General features: G+C 43.2%; 1 protein-coding gene across 6 annotated transcripts in view; it reads right to left on the reverse strand.

Annotated features, from left to right (window-relative positions):
• PPP1R12A (protein phosphatase 1 regulatory subunit 12A) overlaps positions 1-24,757 on the reverse strand; it is a 127,574-nt gene that overhangs the window by 45,249 nt on the left and 57,568 nt on the right. For 2 of the 6 annotated variants that reach the window (XM_040410398.1, XM_040410417.1), the window contains exons 9-18: positions 23,741-23,856; positions 21,455-21,571; positions 20,783-20,998; positions 17,132-17,226; positions 14,268-14,384; positions 12,717-12,878; positions 11,151-11,327; positions 9,855-9,945; positions 9,062-9,265; positions 6,333-6,507 (exon numbers count right to left, since the gene is read on the reverse strand). In XM_040410398.1, coding sequence (XP_040266332.1) covers positions 6,333-6,507; positions 9,062-9,265; positions 9,855-9,945; positions 11,151-11,327; positions 12,717-12,878; positions 14,268-14,384; positions 17,132-17,226; positions 20,783-20,998; positions 21,455-21,571; positions 23,741-23,856 — 1,470 coding nt within the window. The remainder of the gene's footprint in view (positions 1-6,332; positions 6,508-9,061; positions 9,266-9,854; positions 9,946-11,150; positions 11,328-12,716; positions 12,879-14,267; positions 14,385-17,131; positions 17,227-20,782; positions 20,999-21,454; positions 21,572-23,740; positions 23,857-24,757) is intronic. The other 4 variants (XM_040410408.1, XM_040410432.1, XM_040410424.1 and 1 more) reach the window with 4 other exon arrangements.

The raw sequence follows: 24,757 nt of genomic DNA on the forward strand, positions 1-24,757 counted from the left end.
CCCGCCAGGCAGAATCCACGCGGGCATGGAAGACTGCCAGGTCACTTCCTGAGCCACTATCAGACTCTGATAGAGAGTCAGAGGAAGAGGCACCTGATAAGGAGGATGATCTGATTTATGACGTGGAGGATGATTTGGCTGATGTAGCTGTTGACCCAGCTAGTAATGTTTGCCCAGAATCCTTACTAAACAAGGGGTCATCAGTGGATCTCTTAAAGGATCCTTCCGGAGAGCCATTATTCAACCCCGATGAGCTGCACCATCCCCGCTCTGCGGAATGGATGCCCGCCACACATGTGGCGCAGTATTTAGAGGCTCGTATTCGCAATCCTCTTAGTAAGGAGGCGCGAAATAAACTACGGGCTGAATGTCCGCGCCCATTGATACCACACAAAGTGTGTGATACCCCATCAGTGGATCCAAAGATGGTCCAATTTTTAGCTAAAACGGGATTTAATCCCCGCAAAGGACTGGACGCTGCCTTAAGGGCTGTCCAAGATAAGTTACTGGACATTACAGGTCCTTTAGCTAAAATATTTGACATAGCTGAATCCGCTAAAGCGGCAGGTGGCCAAGTAGACCCTGAAGAACTAAGGGGTTGGATCCAAAGAGCCATCTGCGTGGCAGGCAATGTAAATGCCTCACTCGCCATCGAAAGACGTAAAGCGATACTTATAAAAATAGAGCCTAAATTATCCAACCTGGCTCTGACAGAAGCGGGCAAAGAGGCCCAAGGTTTGCTATTTGGCGACTCTTTTATTAAAGAGTTGGGCAAGTATGTAGGAGCATTTACAGCTCTCGATAAGGCCCAGACATCGATGCGTCGAGTCTTTCAAGGGCGTTTCTCCAACAGGGCCGGCAGTTCAAGGGGCCGACTGTCCGGCCGTTCCAATTTCCATGCCAGAGGTTCTGGCAGAGGCTCCTTTTCCTATCGGGCATCTCTCCAGGATCAGAGACACCAGCCGGCCTTTTTCCCATCACGAGGCGCCCCCTATCGTTCCCGTGGCTTCAGAGGAAATCCAAGTGCCCGACGACCTTTTGGTAAGTTCCATCCTTCATCAGTTACCTTTTTTAGACCACTGTGTCGGAGGCAGACTCCGGTTCTTTACTCATGTGTGGTCAGGCGTGACCTCCGACCACTGGGTTCTCTCTACCGTGCAGGGGTTCACGATAGATTTGATTGCCGACCCAAGTTCCATCCCGAACCCCCCGCCAATTCCGTTACCCATATCGACACAATCCCTCTTTCAGAAGGAGATGTCAGATCTTCTACGCAAAGGCGCGATAGAACGTGCACCCGAGAATCTAAGGGGAGTGGTCAGCAATATCTTCCTGGTGCAAAAGAAAGGTGGCCAGATGCGGCCCGTTATCAATTTGAAAGCCTTAAACGCTTTTGTACAGTACCGCCATTTCAAGATGGAGGGAATCCATCTTTTGAGAGATCTGCTTCTTCCAGGCGACTGGATGGCCAAAATAGACCTCAAAGACGCCTACCTCACGGTTCCAGTGTCTCCTTCCTCGAGGGACCTACTTCAGTTTCTATGGAACGGTCAAACGTGGCGTTTCACATGCCTTCCGTTTGGCCTTTCCTCCGCCCCCTGGTGCTTCACCAAGATCATGCGTCCAGTGGTGGCATGGCTCCGCAGCAGAGGAGTCCGTCTGATCGTCTACTTGGACGATATACTGATTATGGCCCAATCACATGCTCTCCTGCTGAAACATCTTCACATGTCGATATCCCTCATTTCCAATTTGGGTTTTATTATCAACCAGGAGAAATCTTGTCTGAACCCCGCCAGGTCTATGGAATTCCTAGGGTTTCAGGTAGATTCGGTGGAATTATCCCTCAGTCTCCCTCTCTCCAAGGTCAAGGCCATTCGCAAAGAACTGCGACATGCTCTTCGTTTACCCCAGATGTCCTTGCGACATTTAGCGAGAGTTATCGGTCTTCTGGCCGCCTCAATCCAGGCCATATTTCCAGCCCCCCTCCATTATCGGGCGTTGCAACGCCTCAAAATCGCCCATTTGCGGACGGGGGCCTCTTATGCCGATTCAGTCACGTTGGATGCAGAAACGAGAGACGAATTGAGGTGGTGGATTCACAACCTCTCGGCCTGGAATGGCAGGGCTATCATGGGTCCTCAACCGGACCTGATCATAGAATCAGACGCGAGTCTTCACGGTTGGGGAGCGCATTGCGGCGGAGTATCCACGGGAGGTCCATGGTCACAGGACGAATCCCGTCTGCATATCAACGCCCTGGAGCTTCTGGCAGGGTCGTTTGCCATTCGCAGTTTTGCCAACGGGGTGATCAGTACAGCTATCAGACTACGCATGGACAATATTTCGGCTGTCCGATATGTCAACTGTATGGGTGGAACCCGCTCTGTGGTTCTTTCCCACTTGGCGAAAGATTTTTGGGAGTTTTGTCTAGATCGGAACATTTCAGTGGTAGCGGAATATCTTCCGGGGCTTCACAATACCCTGGCGGACTGGAATTCGCGCTACATCTCGGACTCCAGCGACTGGAAGTTAGACGTCAGGGTATTCTCTGCTATTTCTTCTCTTTGGGGCCCCTTTTCGGTCGACTTGTTCGCCTCCCGGTTGAATACCCAGCTCCCCAGATTCTTCAGTTGGAGGCCAGATCCTTTGGCGGAAGCGGTGGACGCTCTGTTACAACACTGGGGAGGCGCGCTAATGTATGCATTCCCTCCTTTCACACTCATTCCCAGGGTTTTACTTCAAGTCCGTCAACAGCTGGCGAAATTGACTCTGATTGTGCCTTTTTGGAAAACAGTCTTGGTTCCCTCAGATCTTAGAGCTTCTGGTGGATTTTCCGATTCTTCTTCCCGATCAGTTGTCCCTGCTTCAAGGTCCGTCAGGAGAGCTTCATCCGCTCCTCCAGAACGGATCGTTACGGCTCCTGGCCTGCAAGATCTCGGGGATTCAGGAGGACACGCTGGCTTTTCAGGAACGACTAGATTCTTACTGGACAACGCGTGGGCACCCGGAACTAGACGGGCTTATGGAGCCGCCTGGGACTCTTGGTCTCGCTGATGCGTCCAGCGGACTCTGGATCCCACTACAGCAACTGTGAATTCTATTTTAGCCTTCTTATCCTCTCTGTTTGAGGCGGGGAAGGCTTACCGTACCATCAATGTTTTTAGGTCGGCTATTTCCTCCAGGCATGCCGGATTCGAAGGGCGTCCAGCGGGTCAACACCCTTTGGTATGTCGTTTGCTTAAAGGTTCACGCTTGGCTCGACCGCCTCGACCGCGTTTCACTTCAACCTGGGATGTGTCTGGGGTTTTAAACTTTTTGAGCGACTGGCCCTCTAATACCCTATTATCCTTACGCCAATTATCAGCCAAATTGGTCACCTTATTCTGTCTTATCTCTTGCAAAAGAGTGTCAGATGTGCGTGCCTTGGATTGTGACGCTAGATCTTTCACCCCTGAGGGAGTTCACTTTAATATTTCTCGTCGCACTAAGACCAATATTCGGTCAGTTTTCTACCCCCGATTTCCAGCATCGCCACAACTATGTCCTGTAGCTTGTCTACTTGAATACGAGGAGAGGACCCGTTCCGTCCGGTTGCCTTCTGTTCCCAACTTGTTCATTTCCTTTCGTAGCCCTTTTTCTCCAGTCACCAGCGTTACTTTATCTCGTTGGGTTAAATGGATCCTCTCCCTTTCCGGGATTGATACGACCATCTTCACGGCACATTCGGTTCGCAGTGCTGCGGCTACTTCTATGACAACATCGGGAGCACGTTTAGAGGACGTGTTGAGTTTGGCAGACTGGTCCAGGACTTCCACATTTCGTGAGTTCTATTTTAGACCAACAACACACGCTTTTGACTCGGTAATGGCTCAGCTTTAAACTAGCAATACGAGGCCTCCGTGTCTTGTAATAAAATTACAAGATTTTCCTAAAATATGACGGAAAGTCATGATTTTATTAAAGACACGGAGGCGAGTATTGCCCTCCCTGGACCCGCCCTAATGTATACCATGGGTGAGTATGTACCGACTGTTTACCATGGGTGAGTATCTAACGACTGTTTACTCCATGATCAAAATGTCGAGTTATTTGATTTTCCTCTAAACAGGTTGTTCTCTGCTTGATTCACTGGATCATGGTTTTAGGATGTTTGTTTTTTCTTTTCCCTCCTAGGTTGAGAGGCTAAAGATTCCATCACTCGAGTTATGCAGTTGCTGATGAGTCGGATGTCCGTTTGTTGTTCGCGGTCCAAGCCGACAAGTTTTCAAGAGATATTGTCGTTGTCCGGTTTTACAACGTCGATAGTTACGGTTTTGATCAGCGCTGGTTGGGGCGCAAAGAAAGAGGAGGATCCCAGGCAGACAAGGACTGATATACTGGGATAAGGGGAGGAGTTTGTTACCATGGTTTCCATTTGTTGTACCATTTTTCTTTGCTGCTATGGTAGATTCAGTAAAGAAAGGTTAAAGCAATACTCGCCTCCGTGTCTTTAATAAAATCATGACTTTCCGTCATATTTTAGGAAAATCTTGTAATTGCGCAGGAGGAATTATCAACCAAACGACCCGGAGGGTGGATTGGGAACATCAGCTGTCTTCCACGGGAGTTGCAGAGGAGAATTATCAACCAAAGTATGGGAACTATGAGAGGTGCTCCTTATCCGAAATAGGACACGGGCCCAGTGTGGTACTGCACAGACAGGGCGGTCTTGCGGTAATGAGGGGCAGGGAGGGGGCAGTATGGACGCACATCCCTTCTGTTCTTTATTTTTTATTTTTAAACAAGATGACAGCCTCAAGCACAAGAGGCAGGAAAGGGTTAAATTCCTCCACGAAGTGCCACGCCCCCTTAGAACTCTATCCCTCCCCAGATGCCGGCCGGCCAGGGAGGGTTAAGGTCATCTTAATGACCAGGGGCGGAGCTAGCAGGCCTCTGGGGGAGGGGGAAGAAGGGCGCAAAGTTTATGGGCGCCGGAGCCAGGGGGACGAAGTGCGGCCCAGCAGCAAGCCACAAGGGCAAGCCGATTATCTCATCGGCCGGGCCACAGAGGGACCAAGTACTGCAAAATGAGCCCGCGGACACCAGCGCGTCCTGGCAAAAAAAAAAACATGGCGGCCGGAACACCATGCGGTTGCACGGCAGAGTCGATTCTGGTGCCGTTTAACCACTTCCGGAGCGGCGCGCTCGGCGTCCGCTCCAGATCTCTGGTCATGCAGTAAGTGTCGTCTACTGAGTAGTGAGGGGCGGGGAGCGATATCCGCTATCTTGCCTCCTATTGACACTAGAAAAAACTGAAGCTCTCTCTCCACGCTGGAGGGGGTATAGCTGACAGGGGAGGAGCTAACAGCTTTTACTAGTGTCAACGCCTCCTAGAGGACATAGCTATACCCACGGTTCCTGTGTCCCCCAATGAATATGGGCGAGAAATTATCGTCGGAAACACGCTGCTGGCGGCTTGTACTTTATTAGATTCCCCAGCGTTCCAGCAGCGCTGCTCCGGCCAGGCCAGGGTTTGGCTACAGTAGTTATGTGTGTAAACATTAAAGGGGTTGTGCCACTAATCTAAGTGTATACCACCCAAACAGATATCGCTGTTATATCTTTCCCTAAATACCACCATTTATCAAAATTGCCTTATTCTGACGTTATTAGCCTCCCATTGCTCTGTAACAAATCTGTTCTGATATTCAGTTTCTGTAGGTTATGTCCTGCATTGGAGCCTTGTAATATAGGACGCACAAGCATCATTGGTAAGAACAAGGGGTGTGGTTAGTGTCACATGATCTGCTGATGTCAGGACACATCTTACTGCCCTAAGGTATATAGGACAGCAGAAACATGACAAACCAGGAAGTAGGATTAATGCACGGGGGGGGGGGGGGGGGGGGGGGGGGGGGGCAAGAGAAAACTGCAAGTGAGGCAACTTTGAAAATAGGACTTGAGTGAAAACTAGTTTATGGCACAACCCCTTTAAGTCCTACAGCACAGTAAACTAATCAGCTGGGAGCTCCTGAGTGGCATTGCAGGAAAGCTAGGGGATCCACTAAGTACGGTTTCTTTTATTATTTCATATCATTTCCCACCATTGCACCGTTTTCATTTTAACAGCATTATTTATAGGTGTCCAACAAAATCAGCAACTGAGAATTATCTGCCCATACCTGTTTGGCAAACAACTTTAAAAGGGTTTTCCGAGGTTTTTATACTGATTTGGGGTAATACCATGCACAGCGCCGTACATTGTATAGTGGCTGTGCATGGTATTACACTCAGCCCCAATAATAGTCTGTTCTGGAAAACAATGTAAATGGTCGATCCTTTGACATTACCTCTCTCTGGCTCTTTTGATGAAAACCTTGATAAGTTTGAGTAAGACGATGAGAGTCCAGTTAGGCTGCTTGGCCGGTTTAACAAACTCGAAGAATATAAAGAACTAGTGGATGACGACAGTGACGGCGTGGATGAGGATACAGCAGTAGTACTTGTTGATGATGGCTTGTATCTCTGCAAAATTAGAAACAGATTTCACTTCTACATCTAAGGAAAGATGGTTAAGATGAATAGCACTTCAGAAACTTTTTTTCTATATCAGTAATGAACTAAACAGAATAAAAACAAAATAATTTGCGCATGATGTGCAGAATTATGAAGTCTATGGTACAATTTTGTTTAAAAAAATATTCTAATCTTTCTAGTGTGTATGTACATTCAAAACAGCAGTATGTCTAACAGTGCAGCAACATATGTTTAACAGAATAACACATAAAAGGGGTTTCCAGGGGAACAAAAATAGGTGGCAGTGGTATTAAAAAAAATTAAAAAAAAAAATGCATCTCTACTTACAGTTCTCTCTGACACACAAGAAACGCCCAATCAGTCAATGGCTAGCTGAGTGGGGGGCACCATTACAGCCATTAATTGGTTGAAAGGGCCTTTCTACGTGTCAAGATAGGTTCAGGAAAGAGACCAGAAAGGGCCTGTGCAGTGCGGGAACAGCAGTAGTGGAGACTGGAGAAGGCAGGTATCTGTTCTTTATTATGTTTAAGCCATTCTGAGTCTGCGGCCACCAATTTTTGTTAGTCTAAATCCCATTTTACCCCTCCAGGACACAGCCATTTTTCAACTTATTGACCCTGCCTAATTTTGCAAATATTAAGCATCACTTTATGTGGTAATAACTTTGTAAAGCTTTTACTTATCCAAGCGATTGAGACACAACATACTTCATGTTAGTGGTAAATTTGGGTCGATATATATCAGCTTTATTTATGAAAAGAAAATCCAAAAGTTACAGAAAATTTGGAAAAATTTGCTAATTTCAAAATCTGAATTTCTATGCTTTTAAGACAGTGAAACCTCATAAAATATAGTAGTAATTAACATCCCTCATAGGTCTACTTTATGTTGGCATCATTTTGTAAATGTCATTTTATTTTTTAGGACATTAGAAGGACAAGATTTTTCATTTTAATCCATATTTTCCTGTAACAAAGCAAGGGTTAAACATTTATAACCCTGATTCTGCCGTTTCAACTGCTGTATGGATATACCACAGGGCTCAGAATGAAAGGAGTGCCATAAGGATTTTGGAGGGCAGATTTTGCTGGAATATTGTTTGGGTGCCATGTGAAATGTAAAGAGACTGAGGTACCCCTACAGTGGAAACCTCCAAAAAGGTGACCACATTTTGAACACTACATTCCTCAAGGAATTTATTGTGGGGTGTACTGAACACTGTGACCCCACAGGTGTTTCACTGAATTTAGAAATACTTGGCAATGAAAATGTAAAACTTAATTTCTTCCTATAAAATGTTGTTTTCGCTTGACATTTTTCATTTTTACAAGGGGTAAAAGGAGAAAGTGCCCCACAACTTGTTAATCATTTTCTCCTGAATATGTAAAACATCCTATATGTGGTCTTAAATTGCTGTATGGGCACACAGCAGGGCGTAGAAGGGAAGAAGCACCATATGGCTTTTGGAGGACAGATTTCCTGAAATGGTTTTGGGGCACAATGTTGCATTTGAAGAGATCCTGAGGTACCCCATTTTGGAAACTACACCCCTCAAGTTATTTAACAAGGTGTGTAGCATTTTGACACCCCAGGTGCTTTGCAAAAATGAATGAGCATGGGACTGTGCAAAATGAAAGTTTCAAGTTTCCATAGATATTGCATTTTAGTGCCCAGCTGGTTCCATTTGAGACATCACACCCCTTAAATTGTTAGGCAAGTTCTACTGGGTACTGAAATGCCATAAATGTGGATGTAAACTGCTGTTTATGTATGTTTTATATTTTTAATCAATGGAGCTGTGTGAGGACTTAGTTTTTGTGGCTTGAGCTGCCATTATCATCGGTTGTATTTAGGGGTAGATACAACAACTTTTTGACCGCTTTTTACTTCACTTTTAGGGGCAGCAAATTTGCCATTGCTTTGTTGCTTTTGTTATTGTGGTGTACACCGTACGGAAAAATGACATCTTCACCTTATTCTGCTGGATTTTTTTTTACGTTCTATCGCTTTGACACTTTTTTTTTTTTTTTAAATCATGCCTTTTTCTGAGATACACTTAAAATTGAGGGGAAAAGGGTGCTTTTATCACTAGACGTTATTTTTTATTTTTTCATAAAACACTAACTTTTTATCGTACTAGGGGACTTCGTTTTCCCTTCTACAACGCATCACAATACATGGTTTATTGTAATGCATTGTGACTGTCAGAACTACACTGACTGTTGCCTACAGGACCCAGCCTGTGGGCTGGGCCTCATAGGCTTCCGTAGCTGGCAGGCCCCAAGGGGAGCTGATTGGTAGAGAGGGGGAGCTCCCGCCCTCTGTAACCCCCTTACATGTGGTGGTAAGCATTGACCACAGCATCTAAGGGGTTAATCCAGTAACATCCTTTTTTCACACTTCATGCATCAGCCTTTGTGTAAAGGCATTATAAGTAAACTTTACTTTTTATCCAGGGAAACTCCTGAACATTACATATAATGAAAAGCAGCCTCACAAGTAAGACGTTCAGTCCTCCAGCTTCATCTGCATGCTAACATACCGAATTATATAAAACCACTACCTCTTCCATGCTGCGAGAAAATCTATAGCGGTAATCATCATTTTTAATCTCTGCTTCCTTCTTTTCCTCTTGTTTTTCTTTGTCTTGTTTTTCTTTTTCTTCGCTTTCCTGATCTTTTGTTTGAAGAGGGCGACTTCTGCCAATTGTTTTCTCGGCTTCCTGGAGGTCTGTTAACGTCACACCCTGAGAGACACAAGATATAAAGTTAATTGATGCACAAAGTTTCATGTGGTTTTAAAAGTCATTTTAATCTGATTAGCTTAATTAGTAATATATACAAAGATGAACAAGCCGATTTAGACTGGGGAGACGTGTCGCACAACAGCAAGTCAAACATTTTTGCAACTAGTCTGCAAGTTGTTGTGTGACTATTTTAGAGCTGTGGTTTGGCTGTAAAAAACACAGCCAAAGCACAGAAAAGTCACATGCTACTTGCATTGTAGTCTTGCGACCAAAACGCCTACATGATCTACATGTCACACAATAAATGTCCTCGTGTAACCACAGCCTTGGAATGGAATATTCCATCCCATTTGGAGAGATCGAAAACGCCAAACCTTGAAAAGACGGATTCATGAGCCAAGTTTTCACACTGCATTATGTTTCTATATTTAAAGTACAGCTATATAGCTTTAATTGTGTAAACATTTAATTATTTAGTATAGAAGCAACAGACATGTACAAAAACTGATTGATTACAGGGTACTGATAATCAATAGCATGTACACAAGGATTATACATAGGTCCCGATTACAGAAGGATTCAGACATACTTGTGTGGATCTTCTGGACTGTCTGGCTTGTCTTGATCTAGCTTTTCTTTGGGACTCTGACTCTTCATCCCGAACTGGAGTGAGATATGACCTGACAATATAATATATAAGGTGGTATAATTTAATACAAAAACGTTCCCCAAAGCTACCATTAAAGGTGTATTCCCACCTGGGACATTAATGGCATATCAATAGGATATGCAACAAATGACTTAGGAGCAGGTCCTATTGGTGGGATCCCCACCTATCAAGAATAGTGAATGGAGAGCAAGTTGCGCCAGCACAGCCACCCCTCCGTTCACCGCTATGGGACATATGAAAGTAGTCGAGTACTGGCTCTGCTACTTTCGGAAGTCCCACAGCAGGGAATGGATGAATGCTGCACTTTGTTGTGCTCTCCGTTCACAGCAGGGCCTTGATCTTGAGAAAGGGGCGCTTTCCAAATGTGGAACCCACATCTATTGAACATTTCTGGCAGGTATCGGCAACCTCAGCACTCCAGCTGTTCTGAAACTACAAACTCCCAGGATCAGTGGTTCAACTAAATGGAAGTTACAAAAGCCATGCAAGTGTGCATGTTGGGAGCTGTGGTTTGACAGCCCTGAAGCTCAAAAAGGTTGCTGACCCCACTGATGTGCCATAAACATCACAGAGGTGTTTTTCCCATCTGGACACCCGGTGGATCCTATAGTTGCAGGCTCCAACTATCGGACATCTCCCGCCACTGGAAATTGAGAGCCACGCATGCACGTCTCTCTATATTCAATACTATGGAACTTCCGAAAATAGCAGTGTGTGTATAGCATGTGTAGTCACATATCCATTCGTGGCGCAGACGGGATTCTGTTCCAAATATCTACGGGACATGCTATAAAAGTCCAGATGGGATGACCCTTGTAGGTTAAAGCGCGATTCTGAAAATAACATCAAAGTGAAAAGAGGTGGTCTCTTCGAAACTACTGTAAGCCTTGTCACTTTGCAGTTTACAGAACTCTAATTGACATTTCATGCATGCCCTCAGCAGCCAGTATTGGGTTAAGTCTCAACTGTGTGGGTCAATACCCTTTTGAAGCTTGGCAGGTGGTGAAGTTCGTTGGACTAAGGTTATCATAAATTTAAGCTTATTTTATGAGGAAAAGCTTACCATACTCAATATGCAACACCACTACAACAAGCTTTCAGCAGACATCACAGGGACAATATCATTGACTACTAGACAATCACTATACAACATTTAATGCAATGCACAAACAAAACAGCAAGGCAAGAGAAAGGACTCATGCGAAAAGTACACACCTGCGTCTTTCCCTGACCTCCGCTGTGGAAGGAACAGTGCCAGTGGAAGTTGTAGTCATAGATGTGTAAGTAGTAGTGGGATTTACAACAGTTGGTGCAACTGGAATGGTGACTGCCGTAGGGACAGTATCCTTGTCTTTTTCAGAGCTATCGTCTGCCCATAAACGGTTTGAGGTACTAAAACATGGCAAGTAGCAACACAAAGAAGAGAGAGAACACACACACAATGAAAGCACATACTATAAAGCACAATAACATTTGAATGCAATTAAACAAAATAGAGTGTTACACAGAGGTACAGTAAAATCGCAAAAGGGCTACGAGCATCCTGAGCAAAGAGGATTTTTATAAAGGATTTCCACCAAAAACATTACAGAAATCAGTACTTAAAGGGATTATCCATTGATGGCCTTTCCTTTGGACATTAATATCACATCTGTAGGAGTCTGACTCGCTCAGCTGTTATGAGGCACTGTGGTGCTGAGCTACCTCCATCAGTCCCACAGACTATGGGACGAGTATCGAAGGGAATAGTCAAAGCAGATTATTGAGATAGGAGACGTGGTTGTAATGCAAGTGTGAAACGGGAACATGAGCGTAGAACCCGGGACCCAAAACTAGCCGACTAGTCTGTATTTGTTGGCAAAAGCATGTCTATAGAGATGTATCTACATGGAATACAAGGTATATCTCCCCGATAACACATCCTGGCTAAAGCTGCACAACCCTGGAGCTGTGTGGGGGCGATCAGTGTAAAAAAAAGGAGGCACCCAGCAGCAATGGCTCTCACTCAGCTCGAGTGGGTTCCATCTTTATAGACCCGACACCTGCCATACATTTACAGCGGGTGGTCGGGAAGGAATAAGGCATTGAACATTAAATGTTATTTGAATACAATTAGACATGAAAAAAATGAAATTCTTTTGTCATTTACTTTGCTACAATTTTTTTTCAAGTTGTGAGATATTGCCTTAACTTCATTATACTAGTGCCCCCTGGTGTTCAATCTGTATAGTAATGTGCATGCCCTTCTACTGAGCTGAATAAGCAGGTCACACATGTTCAGTTCAATCCTTCAACTGCCACCAGCTGGATCTTCTGGTGAGGAGAGAACTGCCAGACTAAAGAAAATTTAGAAGAGCAATTGGAGTAATGAGGTACAGGATGTTCTAATTGTTAGGAAGAGACTCGTGTACTAAATTATGTCCGATTTACATATTAATCATGGGATAATCCCTTTTAAGCATCAAGTGATATTAAATGGACTACTTCAAGGAACAGGTTGTGTTGGATACAAAGAAGGATCATTTTGTCAACAGTTAGCAGTTAAAGTGTATGGAAAGAAAATATAACTTCAATATTAAAGGTGTTATATTATTTGTAATGTAACATTGCACAATACATTTATGCTACAAGTACCAGCAAGCAAGTCAGAATTATTAGTCACTTCTTGTAGCATGGTATCTTACAGAATTGGACAACACGACATTCATTTATATTGTACTTTGCTCTAATGAGATCAATTAACTTTAACAGAAGCCTGCAAAACAGTCTGATGACAAATACCTGCTTGATAAGCCTGAAGAACCTATAGTACTCCTTGAAGTAGTAAAAGTGTTAGACAGACTCCGTGTTAGCCCAGAAGAGGTAATAGTAGGTGTAGATCCAGATGTGGTACTTGGAGCACTAGAGCTTATGAGATCATCTTGTCTTCTACCAAAGGAGCCACTGATTGAGAAAGAAGGTCAAGAGTGAACCATTACAAACAGAAATGCCATCAAGACTCAAAGGCTATGTACACCTTTGGGGGCAATTTATTTTTATTATTATTGCATTATACTTATTTTGAGCAAAATATTGGAATCCTTTTTTCAGTACAGAATTTTAGAAGCGCTTTTCTCAAGCTGACAATGTGAGGCTGAATGGAAATTATGAAATGTTTTTATTTTACATTATTAATTGCTATTTTCCCTATGAATGTACCTTCTATCCAAGGAAATAGCAATTCTAAGTCCATGGTTCAGACTCATGAGGTCTCTGAGCACGCAAATTACTATAATACATGCTGGGCACAGACAACTGTTTAGGACCGAATGAATAGCTTCCATCCATGGTAAAGATGAGCTCAGCTCTCGTGGCAAAGGTGTGTTATTGGAATGGGGTGCCTTGGACCCACCAGTAAAATTTGCTGCAAGAGGATTGATTATGGGGTTCCCTGCAGCAGCTCCAAGAAGGCAGGTCCCTGATAAAGGAGGATACTGGCTGGTAGCCTGTGGACCTACAAGTCATCTCAGCCACCTGATGGATCTATAATAAAGTGGGTAGTAGTGGGTTTGTTATATGAACATAGGCTGGTTGAGGTGCTGTTCAAATACCTGTATGTAGTGCAGTGTCATATGCCACTTGTGCAGGGGGCAGATGACTGCGGGCCCACTGGGGGATTAAATCATAGATTAATTCTTTTGGAGACAGGACCCACAGATTCTACAGTAGTTTCGCAGGACAAACAGTAGTGGACTTATGTCGAGATCTGTGACCACAATTAAAAAATATAATGTGTGAGGGTACAACCGCTTAATGTACATATATGGCTCGATGATTGGCGATTTCTTACAGGAGGCATGGAATGTTTCTACGCTATGTAACGTAAAGTGGGGAGGTTATGGCCGATAACAAATGTATATTCCAGTTATAAGATCACAGCTTTTCTTTCAATATTTTGTGGGATTGTTGTAGGGATGGGGCTTTTGCCTGTGTAATTATCATGCGGTTGTGATGGTGTAACCGAATGTTGAAGCTATGGAAGATGGAGGGCATCACAATGATGGTTTATGGGGGGAGGGTATGTGGGGGTTGGGGCCTTATGTTTGTATTATTAAAATGCTAATAAAAAATTACTTAAAAAAAAAAATATATATATATATATATATATATATATATATATATATATATATAATTAACGGTTAATAAATGATTAATTTTGCTATACTGAAACCTGCACATGACAGTATACAAATGTATACATTCATTACTTAGTGAGGAGGAGTGACTATAGCGAGAGTGGTCACTAGAAAACGGCTTTGTTATGTAGACTGAAATATCTCCAGTTATGCAGACCTTCTTTGATAGCTGCTATTTAAAATTTCATTAACAGAACTGTTCTTCTTCAGATCGTCATCCCACCTTCTTCTTGTATAGGACCCACCAAGACGTGACAGCCCAATAGAGGACTCTCTGTGAAAAAAACAAACAAAGAAAAAACACAATTTGATTTAGTGAATGGTGCGGGAATTTAGCTGCACTCGAGCACAAGCCCTAGAGGTTTTTACTGCTCATTTCCTTATGTGGATCTGAAAAGGTCAGTCAAGGCGTTTGTAAGATAATGGATTCTGCGACTAAGCCTCCGATGTGAGTATAGCCTTATACTGACTACTGGTCATCTTTCCAGGTATGCAATCATTTTGGAAGTTATGTAACCCTCATGTTTTATTAAAACCCATTGTTAATCACCTTACCCCTACTTATGAAAAACAGATGACGTTAAAAGTTCTCCATGCTTTCATTCAGTCTACAAAACTAGGCACTTATCCATTGGATGTATTCAGCCAAAGTGTCTCTGTATTTCTCCCTTTCCTTCCCCCAATCGTTTTTGCTTGGATGTCAGGGGTTAATGCCACAGCTGTGCTAAATCTTCAATGGCTGAGCTTGCACAGTGAATGGGGTATCTTTTCCTTCTTTGGTGGCCAGGATCGTGGAAGCACAGACTCTAATATGTGCATCAGCATGGCCCAGCCACAGCTCTGCCCATTTATCGCTTTCATTGTCAGAGCTCCAGGGTAAGCTCAGTAACCCCAGATCTCCTCAACAGAAATGAACGGGAGTGCGCATGATCACACAAGCTGTGCAATGATGTCAGAAAAGTGCCTGCCTCTAACGTCCATCTAAGTGAAGAGTCCCGCCTGCCTGTAATGTCCATCTAAGTGAAATGATGACCTATGCTTTCTGTAAAAAATGTGAGAAGGGGAAAATGCCAATTTGCACCAAAATAGCATTTTAGACACTTTTGTGCCTTGCTAGACAAGCGGGAGCAGCTAAGTGTGAAACGGGTGGTTTAGCTGGAAAGGTCTGTGGCTTACGGTGAGCCAAAACTGTGCCAATGTGCAGAAAATTTTGCCAATATATAGGCGGTATATACTTAGACAAAAGTGTCTAGAGAAGCACTAAACTGATCATCCACCCGAGCAACTGTCATTAATGCGGCTCATCTTTAGACTGTCTACATTATTAGAAAATCTACCCCATTTGTCTTAGAAGAAATAATTTGGAGGATGTGTACCCGAAGTAATGAAATGTTGATTTATAATAGCTTGCTGGTAATTTAGTAGTTGCATCTCTCCACACCCCATGTCAGATCAGGCATTATGCCCGGACAAACCCTGTCAGTTTGAAGTTATCTACTGGTGACCTGATACATATGCCCAAGTATTTGGTAACGAGAGAGACCATTAAAAGTTTGGTATATAGAGGCACATCACTATCTGGGATAATTACAGATTTAGGTAATTTGTTTTAATAGCAGAATGCCTTTCAAACACTTCAGCTGCATGGAATGCAGAGTTTGTATCTTTTACCAACAGAAGAATATGGTCGGCATATACTATAACATTTCTTACTTTAAAGTGGTTCTCCAGGAATTAAAAAAATAATTAAATACTTAAATAATATATTCACAAATACCTTTCATTACTTAGAATGGCTTGTTTTGTCTGGGGAGCAATCATTAGGAGAAATAAAATGGCCGCCGTCCTAGCAGTACACACAAAACCTGTCCTAAATCACACAGGAGGACAAGTTACTCACCACAATGAGCCATAGTGCTGCCTCATCCTCCTCTCTGCTCTGTCAGGAATCATGATCCTGAATACAGGTGAATCTCTGTGGGAATGAAGATGTCGAGGAGACACGAAAGGAGGGTGAGGTGTGGCTAATGAGCAGCAGCTCTTGTATGCAGTCTCCATTACCACAGCCTGTCCTCTCCGTATTTCATGCCTCCCCATGAACTAAATTTCCCAGAGATTCAGCTAAAGTTCTTATCATCTGTATTCAGGATCATAATTCCTGACAAGTAGAGATGAGGATGTGTGATCAGGCCAGTTTTGTGTGAACTAATGGAACAGCGGCCATTTTGTTTCCCCTGATGATTGCTCCCTAGACAAAACGAGCCATTATAAATAATGAAAGGTATTTCAGAATATATTTATAATAAAGTTATATTTAAGTATTTTCATTTTCTTAATTCCCAGAGAACCCCTTTAAAGCATTTGATATCTTGACTATTGTGTATATAAAAATGGCCTTTTCCTTTTATCAGCCATTGTCAGCAATCTTTAACTTAAAAGGGTTGTCCACCTTTTATTAAATGATAGTCCAGGGATCAGCAACCTCCGTCACTCCAGCTGTTCAGAAACTACAACTCCCAGAGTGCTTCATTCACTTCTATAGGAGTTAAAATAATAGGAGAGTATGTTTGCATGGTGGGAGTTGTAGTTTCACAGCAGCTGATCCCGGTGATAGTCTATCCGCAGGGATCGCCACAATTAGTTGATGAGCGGGAGTCTGATGCCCCTCTGAACAGCCGTTCAGCAATAGCTCCACTATTGGAAACAGACAGCGGTGCCTACTTTGTAGTGGACTGTATTTCAATGTATTGACTTCATTGGGAGCAACAAAGCTGTCTGCTTATGGAGCCACTGTCAAACAACTGATCAGCAAGGGTGCAGGGAGTCGTACCCCTGCCAATCAACTAGCGATCGCCCATCCTGAGGATAAGTCATCACTTAATAAAAGGTGGACAACTGCATTAAAGCGTCTCTGAAGACTATACTATAGGTTGGGACCCGACCCATTAGGCATTTATAACAACATTTCTGTAGATTACAGTACTGCTGAAAATGAAATGGAAAATAGAAGAAATACATTACCTATTCTCTTTTTCCTCTATGTCAGATGTACTAGCAAGACGCCTTGGTATTGTTGGTGCAACATAAGCTAGCCTGGTCGCTCTGGGATCTTTATCCTAAAAAACAGAGCATTACATACAACACTCACTATCATACAACTCCAACAGCACACAACAGAAAAGTTGAACACAGCAGAAAATATAGGTTCAAATGAATCTCTTTTTCAAATGCTCTATTACATGTGACAGAGAATGTGCAATCTCCTTACATTATTCTTCAAAACCTCAAAAAGACAGCGACTTCTCATACACTCAACATTAAGGCCTCTTTCACACGGGCGTTGCAGGAAAAGGTGCGGGTGCGTTGCGGGAACATGCACGATTTTTTTCGCGCGAGTGCAAAACATTGTAATGCGTTTTGCACTCGCGTGAGAAAAATCGTGCATGTTTGGTACCCAAACCCGAACTTCTTCTCAGAAGTTCGGGGTTGGGATTGGTGTTCTGTAGATTGTATAATTTTCCCTTATAACATGGTTAGAAGGGAAAGTAATAGCATTCTGAATACAGAATGCATAGTAAAATAGCGCTGGAGGGGTTAAAAAAAATTATAATTAAACTGACCTTAGTCCACTAGATCACGCAGCCGGCATCTCTTCTGTCTCCTCCTTTGCTGATTGCAGGAAAAGGACCTGTGGTGACGTTACTGCGCTCATCACATGATCCATCACCATGGTGATGGATCATGTGATGGACCATGTGATGACCGGAGTGACGTCACCACAGGTCCTTTTCCTGCAATAAGCAAAGGTGGTGACAGAAGAGAAGCCGGGCTGCGCGATCAAGTGGACTAAGGGGAGTTTAATTTTTTTTATTTTTTTTTAACCCCTCCAGCCCTATTTTACTATGCATTCTGTATTCAGAATGCTATTATTTTCCCTTATAACCATGTTATAAGGGGAAATAATAAACATCGGGTCCCCATCCCGATCATCTCCTAGCAATCGTGCGTGAAAATCGCACTGCATCCGCACTTGCTTGCGATTTTCACGCAACCCCATTCATTTCTATGGGGCCTGCGTTACGTGAAAAACGCACAAAGAGGCGCATGCTGCGATTTTCACGCAACGCACAAGTGATGCGTGAAAATCAGCGCTCGTGTGCACAGCCCCATAGAAATGAATGGGTCATGATTCAGTGCGGGTGCAATGCGTTCAACTCACGCATCGCATCCGCGCGGAATACTCGCCCGTGTGAAAGGGGACTAACAGTAAGAGCTATTTCACACCAGCGGATCCCGTGCATGGAATCCACTGCATGAAAGAGAGCCAAGCCCCGTTCTGGACAGCAGAGACACGGAGCATTAACATGATTAATAATGCTCCGTGCCTCTCGGTGACCTTTTTACTACAAAATCACGGTGACAACTTTATAGTAAAAAGATCACAGAGAAGCACGGAGCATTATTAATCATGTTAATGCTCCGTGTCTCTGCTGTCCAGTGCGGGGCTTGGCTCTTTCACGCAGCAGATTACCCGTACGGCATCCGCTCGTGTGAAAGAGCCCTAAAGGTTTGATATTCTGACACCTATTGAGCCTGATGGTTCAGACCGCTACAATCAAATGAGAAGATCCAGGACCCCTGGTTCTCATGATCTGAAAGGGTCCAGGTGGTTGGACCCCCACAAATCAGACACTTATCCTGTTGATAGGGATGCTCAAGGGAAAAATCCCTTTCAAGAATAAGGCCTGATTCAGTTAAGTTCACATTAACACGGTGTGTAGGAGCCAAACATTTAGCGCAAAACAGGATGGGAAAGGTTTTTCCTTGATTCCTGGAACATCCAATTGTACTTATGGTCCTAAAATACAAGAGTTAGGCTCTGTTCACAAATGCATTGTAGTTTCAGTTACTAACAGAAACCACGGCAGGGCCGCTCCCGCAGAACAACAGTCCCCAACGGGTATTAACGGGGTCTATCAGGTTATGACGAGCTATTGATTGCTGTGACAGGAAAAATAGGGCTTTGACAGAAGCAGACAAGTGAATACAGTGTTAAAACATGCAAGATATAAAACATGTGAGTAAGGCCTCATGCATACAACACCCTGCTTAACATGTGGAATGTTTGACTATAATTTGACATCAAAACTCAAAAAACAAACATTGGAAGTAGGAGCTTTCAATAGATATGAAATCCATGAGTGACGATTGTTAAGACGTGTATATTTAAAGGGGTTGGCCACTTTCTGGCTACTTTTGACCAAGGTGTATGTAAGGTGACTATATGACTAATATAGCCTTTGGTTTTCTGTGCCATCTGCAATATTTCATAAGTCATGTCCCCATATTGGGCAAATCTTCTGTGCCGTCCACACACAAGACTTGCCTACAAGATGGCGGCTGATAGAGGGTCATGTGACCAGACATCACTCAGCTGTCTCCACTCAAATACACCACATCTGCCATCAGCACTTGCAATGTTGAGAATTTAGTGCAGGTGTAGTGTATAGACTGAATGATTTGCCTGGTCACATGACCCTCCATCAGCAGCCATTTTATGGACAGGACATGTGTGTGGACAGCACAAAAGAATTGGCCTACAAGGGACAATAACTTAAAGAAATATAGAAACTGGTGCAGAATATCAACACACTACATTAGCAAGTGCTAAATAGTCAGCAAACACACTGATCAACAGTAACTAGAAAGTGGCCAACCCCTTTGAGGAATAGAAAAATCAAAAGGAACTTTCCAGGTTTCCAGTCTTAATCGCGATCAGCCCCATAGTAAAGAATAGGGCTGAGCACGATAACAAACAGAGTCGCTATACAATGTATGGTGCTGTGCTTGGTAAGCTGCGAAAAGGACGCTGGGCTTACAGGAGCACCACTGCCTTCTCAAACCGCTGATCGGCGGGGGTCCCAGGTGTCAAAAGGATAGGTCATAATTATCAAAATCTCGGAAAAACCCTTTAATGTCTGATTTTAAAGAAAAACTAAGGCTAAAACCAGAGTTCTTCATGCAAATTCTGACCTTTTACCTCATGTCTGATGCAGATGCAGTTTCTTGTAGGTTTTTGAATAACATATCAGGCAGAGTGACGACTACAAACCTGCACAACCTTGTATATTCAGATTTATGAATTCTCCCCCAAGACATTTGCTGTAGAGGATAAAAGGCTATTTCCAACCAATCATCTCTGCCCCTTGCTGCAGTAAGCAGGAGTTTACACACAGTCTATGAGATGCATGCTGATGCACATGCAAAATCTGCAGTACCTCCTGTGCCTTAGGCCTACATCTACAGTTCTTATCCAGCATCTGACCACAATGTTAAATTCCAAAGCCTCAGTGATGTGCAAGATCAGATGTAGAACCCATTCGTCATTCAAGAGTCCAGATTACTAGGGCATTAGAGGGGTCATTTAGTAAGATCGGCGTTTTAGAGGATGGTCTTAATAACCTCTATAGCTGGCGGTGGATCCGCTGAAGTTATGTAGACGCAACGGCCTCTAAGTAACTTCGGTGTATCCAGCACCAGTCTAAATGTAAGCCAGCTTCCTTGTGGCCTGTCCTCTTCCCCATCTGCGCCAGAAACACGCTTAATAGAGGCGTGTTTCTGGATAGTAAATAACCCCCTAGGTCTGTACTTTTGCATCCTGGTTAACATTACCTTTTCTTTATTGTCTAGGGTAGAGGAAAGCCTAGGACTTGAAGCTGAACGCATGACTCCTGTGAAGTCCCTCTCTTTTTGACCTTCTTTGGATGCAGTAATCTCAGACAATGCCCCATAACTTCCTGTCTTGCGCAGTCCTAGACGCCAGGAGGCTGGAGATTCATCCTTCCTTTCTTCTTCCTTAGGAGAGATTTTGGTTGCAGGAGTAGGGAACTGCAATTATAAACATTGAAGCCATGATTTACTTTTACGTATATGTGATGTTTCTCAAAAATCCCAACACCACAGCAATCATCCATTAAATTTCCAAAGGCATTTGATCAAGTTATGAAGGTGGAGCCTTAACGACAGAAGAATTTTACATCATGGCCATGAGGAGGTGAGGGCTTTTGATTAAATAACCCAAGTGTAAATCTCAATGGGGTTAAAATATCGCTAAAAACAAAAAAGCACACAGGAAAACTTGTTAATAGTAATAAAAACGATGGAAAATGCCCATTGTTGAAACCAAACAAATAGATTCACTTTGAAAGTTAGACAAGTCATTGAACACAGCATGTCACGCGGCTACAGGATCAACATTTGTAAGTTCAAGACCATGCACAGTGATGTAAATCTGATTAAAGTACAGCCTGTGCCCACAGCGAAATGTGCACACCATTTCCTCACCATCGATTTGTCACCTTTACTTGGCACAAGGACAATGCCAGTTCTGCGCAAGCACTGCCTCCATGAATTAGGTTGTGCGGAATCCACCACTGGCATGAAAGGTGCAATGAAATCATACTGAACCCAAGATGAGCAAGACAGAATGAGAAGGAAAGCATAGCATGAGAAAACGAAAAAACGTAACTATCTTAACTTTCTGATTTATATACACAGCTACTGAAGTCGAAGGCCCTCTAGTTTTAGCGTACAGGTGGAAACAGGAGCCAGCCATAACTTTTCTTAAATCAAAAGTCACCAACAGAAGTCAAACATTTAGATCCAGCACAAGGTTTAGGTTCGGCAGCCTGCTGTCTGAAAGCCTAGAGATCTAACTAGTGAGAGTAATGACAACTACAAGACACCAGAACATACATTACAAAAGAACCAATTCGCTCACGAAACTTTAGCTTTGCTGCTTAATGAACAGCCAGCCATAAGAATAGATGGGGGGGGGAGAGGAGAGAGAGAAGAAAAAAAAAAAAAAGAAAAGCAACTAACTACAGGCTGTAAAGCAAAATAAAAAAAATTGTCCCACTTCAGAAGAAAAATAAAATAAAATCGTGACTAAAGATTAATTACACAAAACAAAAAGTTTTTATAGCATCAGTAGTAAATTAAAGACATTCATCTTTCTATACTGGCACTTAAAACTATTCCAAAGGTCCAAATATTGAACGGTAATTAGCAGTATGGGAGTCTCCGAGGGGGTACAAGCAACAACTGTGTGCGATGGCTACGTCAGTTGTTACTGTGACTTTCCACTGCTCACCACCTTACAGAAAAGTGGGCATGGCAGCAGCCGTCTGACAGATTTGGGATCATTTATGACAAAAATTGGATTTGATTTACGGACTCACTGGGGGGAGATTGATCAAAACGGGTGTAAAGGAAAACTGACTTGGATGCCCATAGAAACCATATCCCACCCTTTCAATTTTTTTAGCGCTCCTTTGGAAATAGAAAGGTGGACTCGGATTGGTTGCTATCGGCAAGTAAGCCAGTTTTCCTTCACACCAGTTTTGCTAAATTTCCTCCCCCGACTGCCAAAAAATATTTAACACAACTCACTCCAGTGTATGGAACAGCTGATCTGCCTTACTTCCATCAAAAGAAAGTAGCAGCAGCAAAGAGCAAAAATACTCAAAGCAAACATTGATGAAAACGATGGTATATGTGAAGGATGAAACATAACCAAAGAAAATGAGAGATAGAATGCAGTAATAGTGAGACGACGGATACAGGGGTGGAAGTCACCGACATTAATGCAATAGTGGATTCCGTTGGTTTATGCTATTTTAATACAAGGACATGCAACTCAACTACAGCCATGAACAAGTCTGACACAGCTTCAAGTCACCCAGGCAAACCAAAGCTCATACCGTCACATGCAGTCACGACATGCAAAAACTGCAAGCCCTCTGCCACGTAGCCCTGACCGAGGATAATGACTACCTACACCTCTGTGCAAGTCAGTGCAGGACTTTCTCACCTGGGATAATACTTTCTGTAAAAAGTCTCTGCATCTTTCAGTTGCTAGTTTACGAAAGGCTAACCACAGACTTCACTGTGCTAAAGGGCAGGTCAAAGCATGCCTTGTATGATGGGTTATAGACTTACATCAGTGACGAGAGGTCTCGACTATTGTATGATTGAACCTCTAGAGATGAGATAAAATTCAGGCAAACCCACCGACGATCTAACGTGTAAGGGGGTGTCCCAACTCTATTCCAACATTCGAATGAAAGAAGGATTGGGCACGTTGATTTCAACATGCCCAATACTTTGCTCTCAAGGAAGAGAAGCTGGCACAAGGGGTGTCTAGCAGCAGCATATTTCAGTCTCCCTATTAAGGAGACATGCCCAGTTGGTTGAGGTAAGGGTGCCCGTGTATGGGGACACTGGGAGCAATAGCTCGGGGACAAACAAGTGTTCATCCGACACCCATATCTGGCGTGAGGCATGTATAAAGTTAATGCCCTCTATCAACAGACTTTAAAAGAAAGTTGCCCCCGAAACAGATTTACTGGAATGTTATCCAATTCAATTACAGGTTTGCCTTTGTGTCAAGTTATAAAAGTTGCAACAGTTTTCTTCATCAAGTAGAAGAGTCTTAAGGGCAATTTATTTTATGTAGTAGAGGTGCATCATTCCCAGAGATGACAAAGGACTGGAAAGAGGTCTACTTTCTACCAAGCCCACAAAATACATACTAGAAAGCAACATCGACTTGTTAACAAGATACTTTACCTTCTTTACTGGTGATGTAGGGGTGACTTGCCCGGATGGTAAAGCCGAGGCAGGGGCAGTTACATTGGTCATCTGAGATCTGTTGTTCAGATTATTTGCAGATGGTTTGGTTTTATCTACAGGTGTCAAAGAAGCAGAAGAGTCAACACCTACAACCCAACAGTTACTATACTGGGTTATATATACAGGTGAAACTCCAAAAATTAGAATATCGAGCAAAAGTCCATTTATTTCAGTAATGCAAATTAAAAGGAATTGCATTAATGCAGCTTAAAATTAGAATTTTGTGAAAAGGAATATTCTAGGCTCAAAGTGTCACACTCTAGTCAGCTAATTATTCCATACCCCCTGAGCAAAGGGTACCTCAAAATTGTGACTTTGGGATAATCATCCAAATTATAACAAATAAAGGCTGGAAATATCTCGCTTTGCATGTAATGAGTCTATCTCATGTGTTAGTTTCACCTTTCAAGTTGCATTACTGAAATAAATGAACTTTGCACAATATTCAAATTTTTCGAGTTTCACCTGTCAGTAGTAATCTCTCACAATTGCACCCACTAAAAAGGGGTAAAATGTCCAACAGAAGAAGCTACACTTTGAAGGAAATCAAACACAAACACATTCTGAATACTGAATGAATAAATAATGTCCAATCCTATGGATTTGGCCTGTCAGGGGAAAGAAGCATCGGGATGGAGGATTTCAACATGCCCTACCCTTTGCCCCTGCTGCCACACACGTCCAGCAGTGCTTACCCACCTTCCAAATCAAAAAAGGAAATGGCCAGTGGATTATATGAAGAAACAGGCTGTAGAGTACTTGTCAGCACAACAGCCACATCTGAAAGGGGTATTCCCATCTCAAAGGGCACACATGTCAACAAGTCTTAAGTTTTACAAATTTCAGGGCACGGTGGCTTTTTTTAAAGGCACCTTGGACAACACCCAGTATAAATAAAAACCACCATCATTTCCTTTAACACAAATTGCTTAGCGACTCCAAACTTTTGTATGT

The sequence above is a fragment of the Bufo bufo genome, chromosome 1, assembly GCF_905171765.1.
Source record: "Bufo bufo chromosome 1, aBufBuf1.1, whole genome shotgun sequence".
NCBI lineage: Eukaryota > Metazoa > Chordata > Amphibia > Anura > Bufonidae > Bufo > Bufo bufo.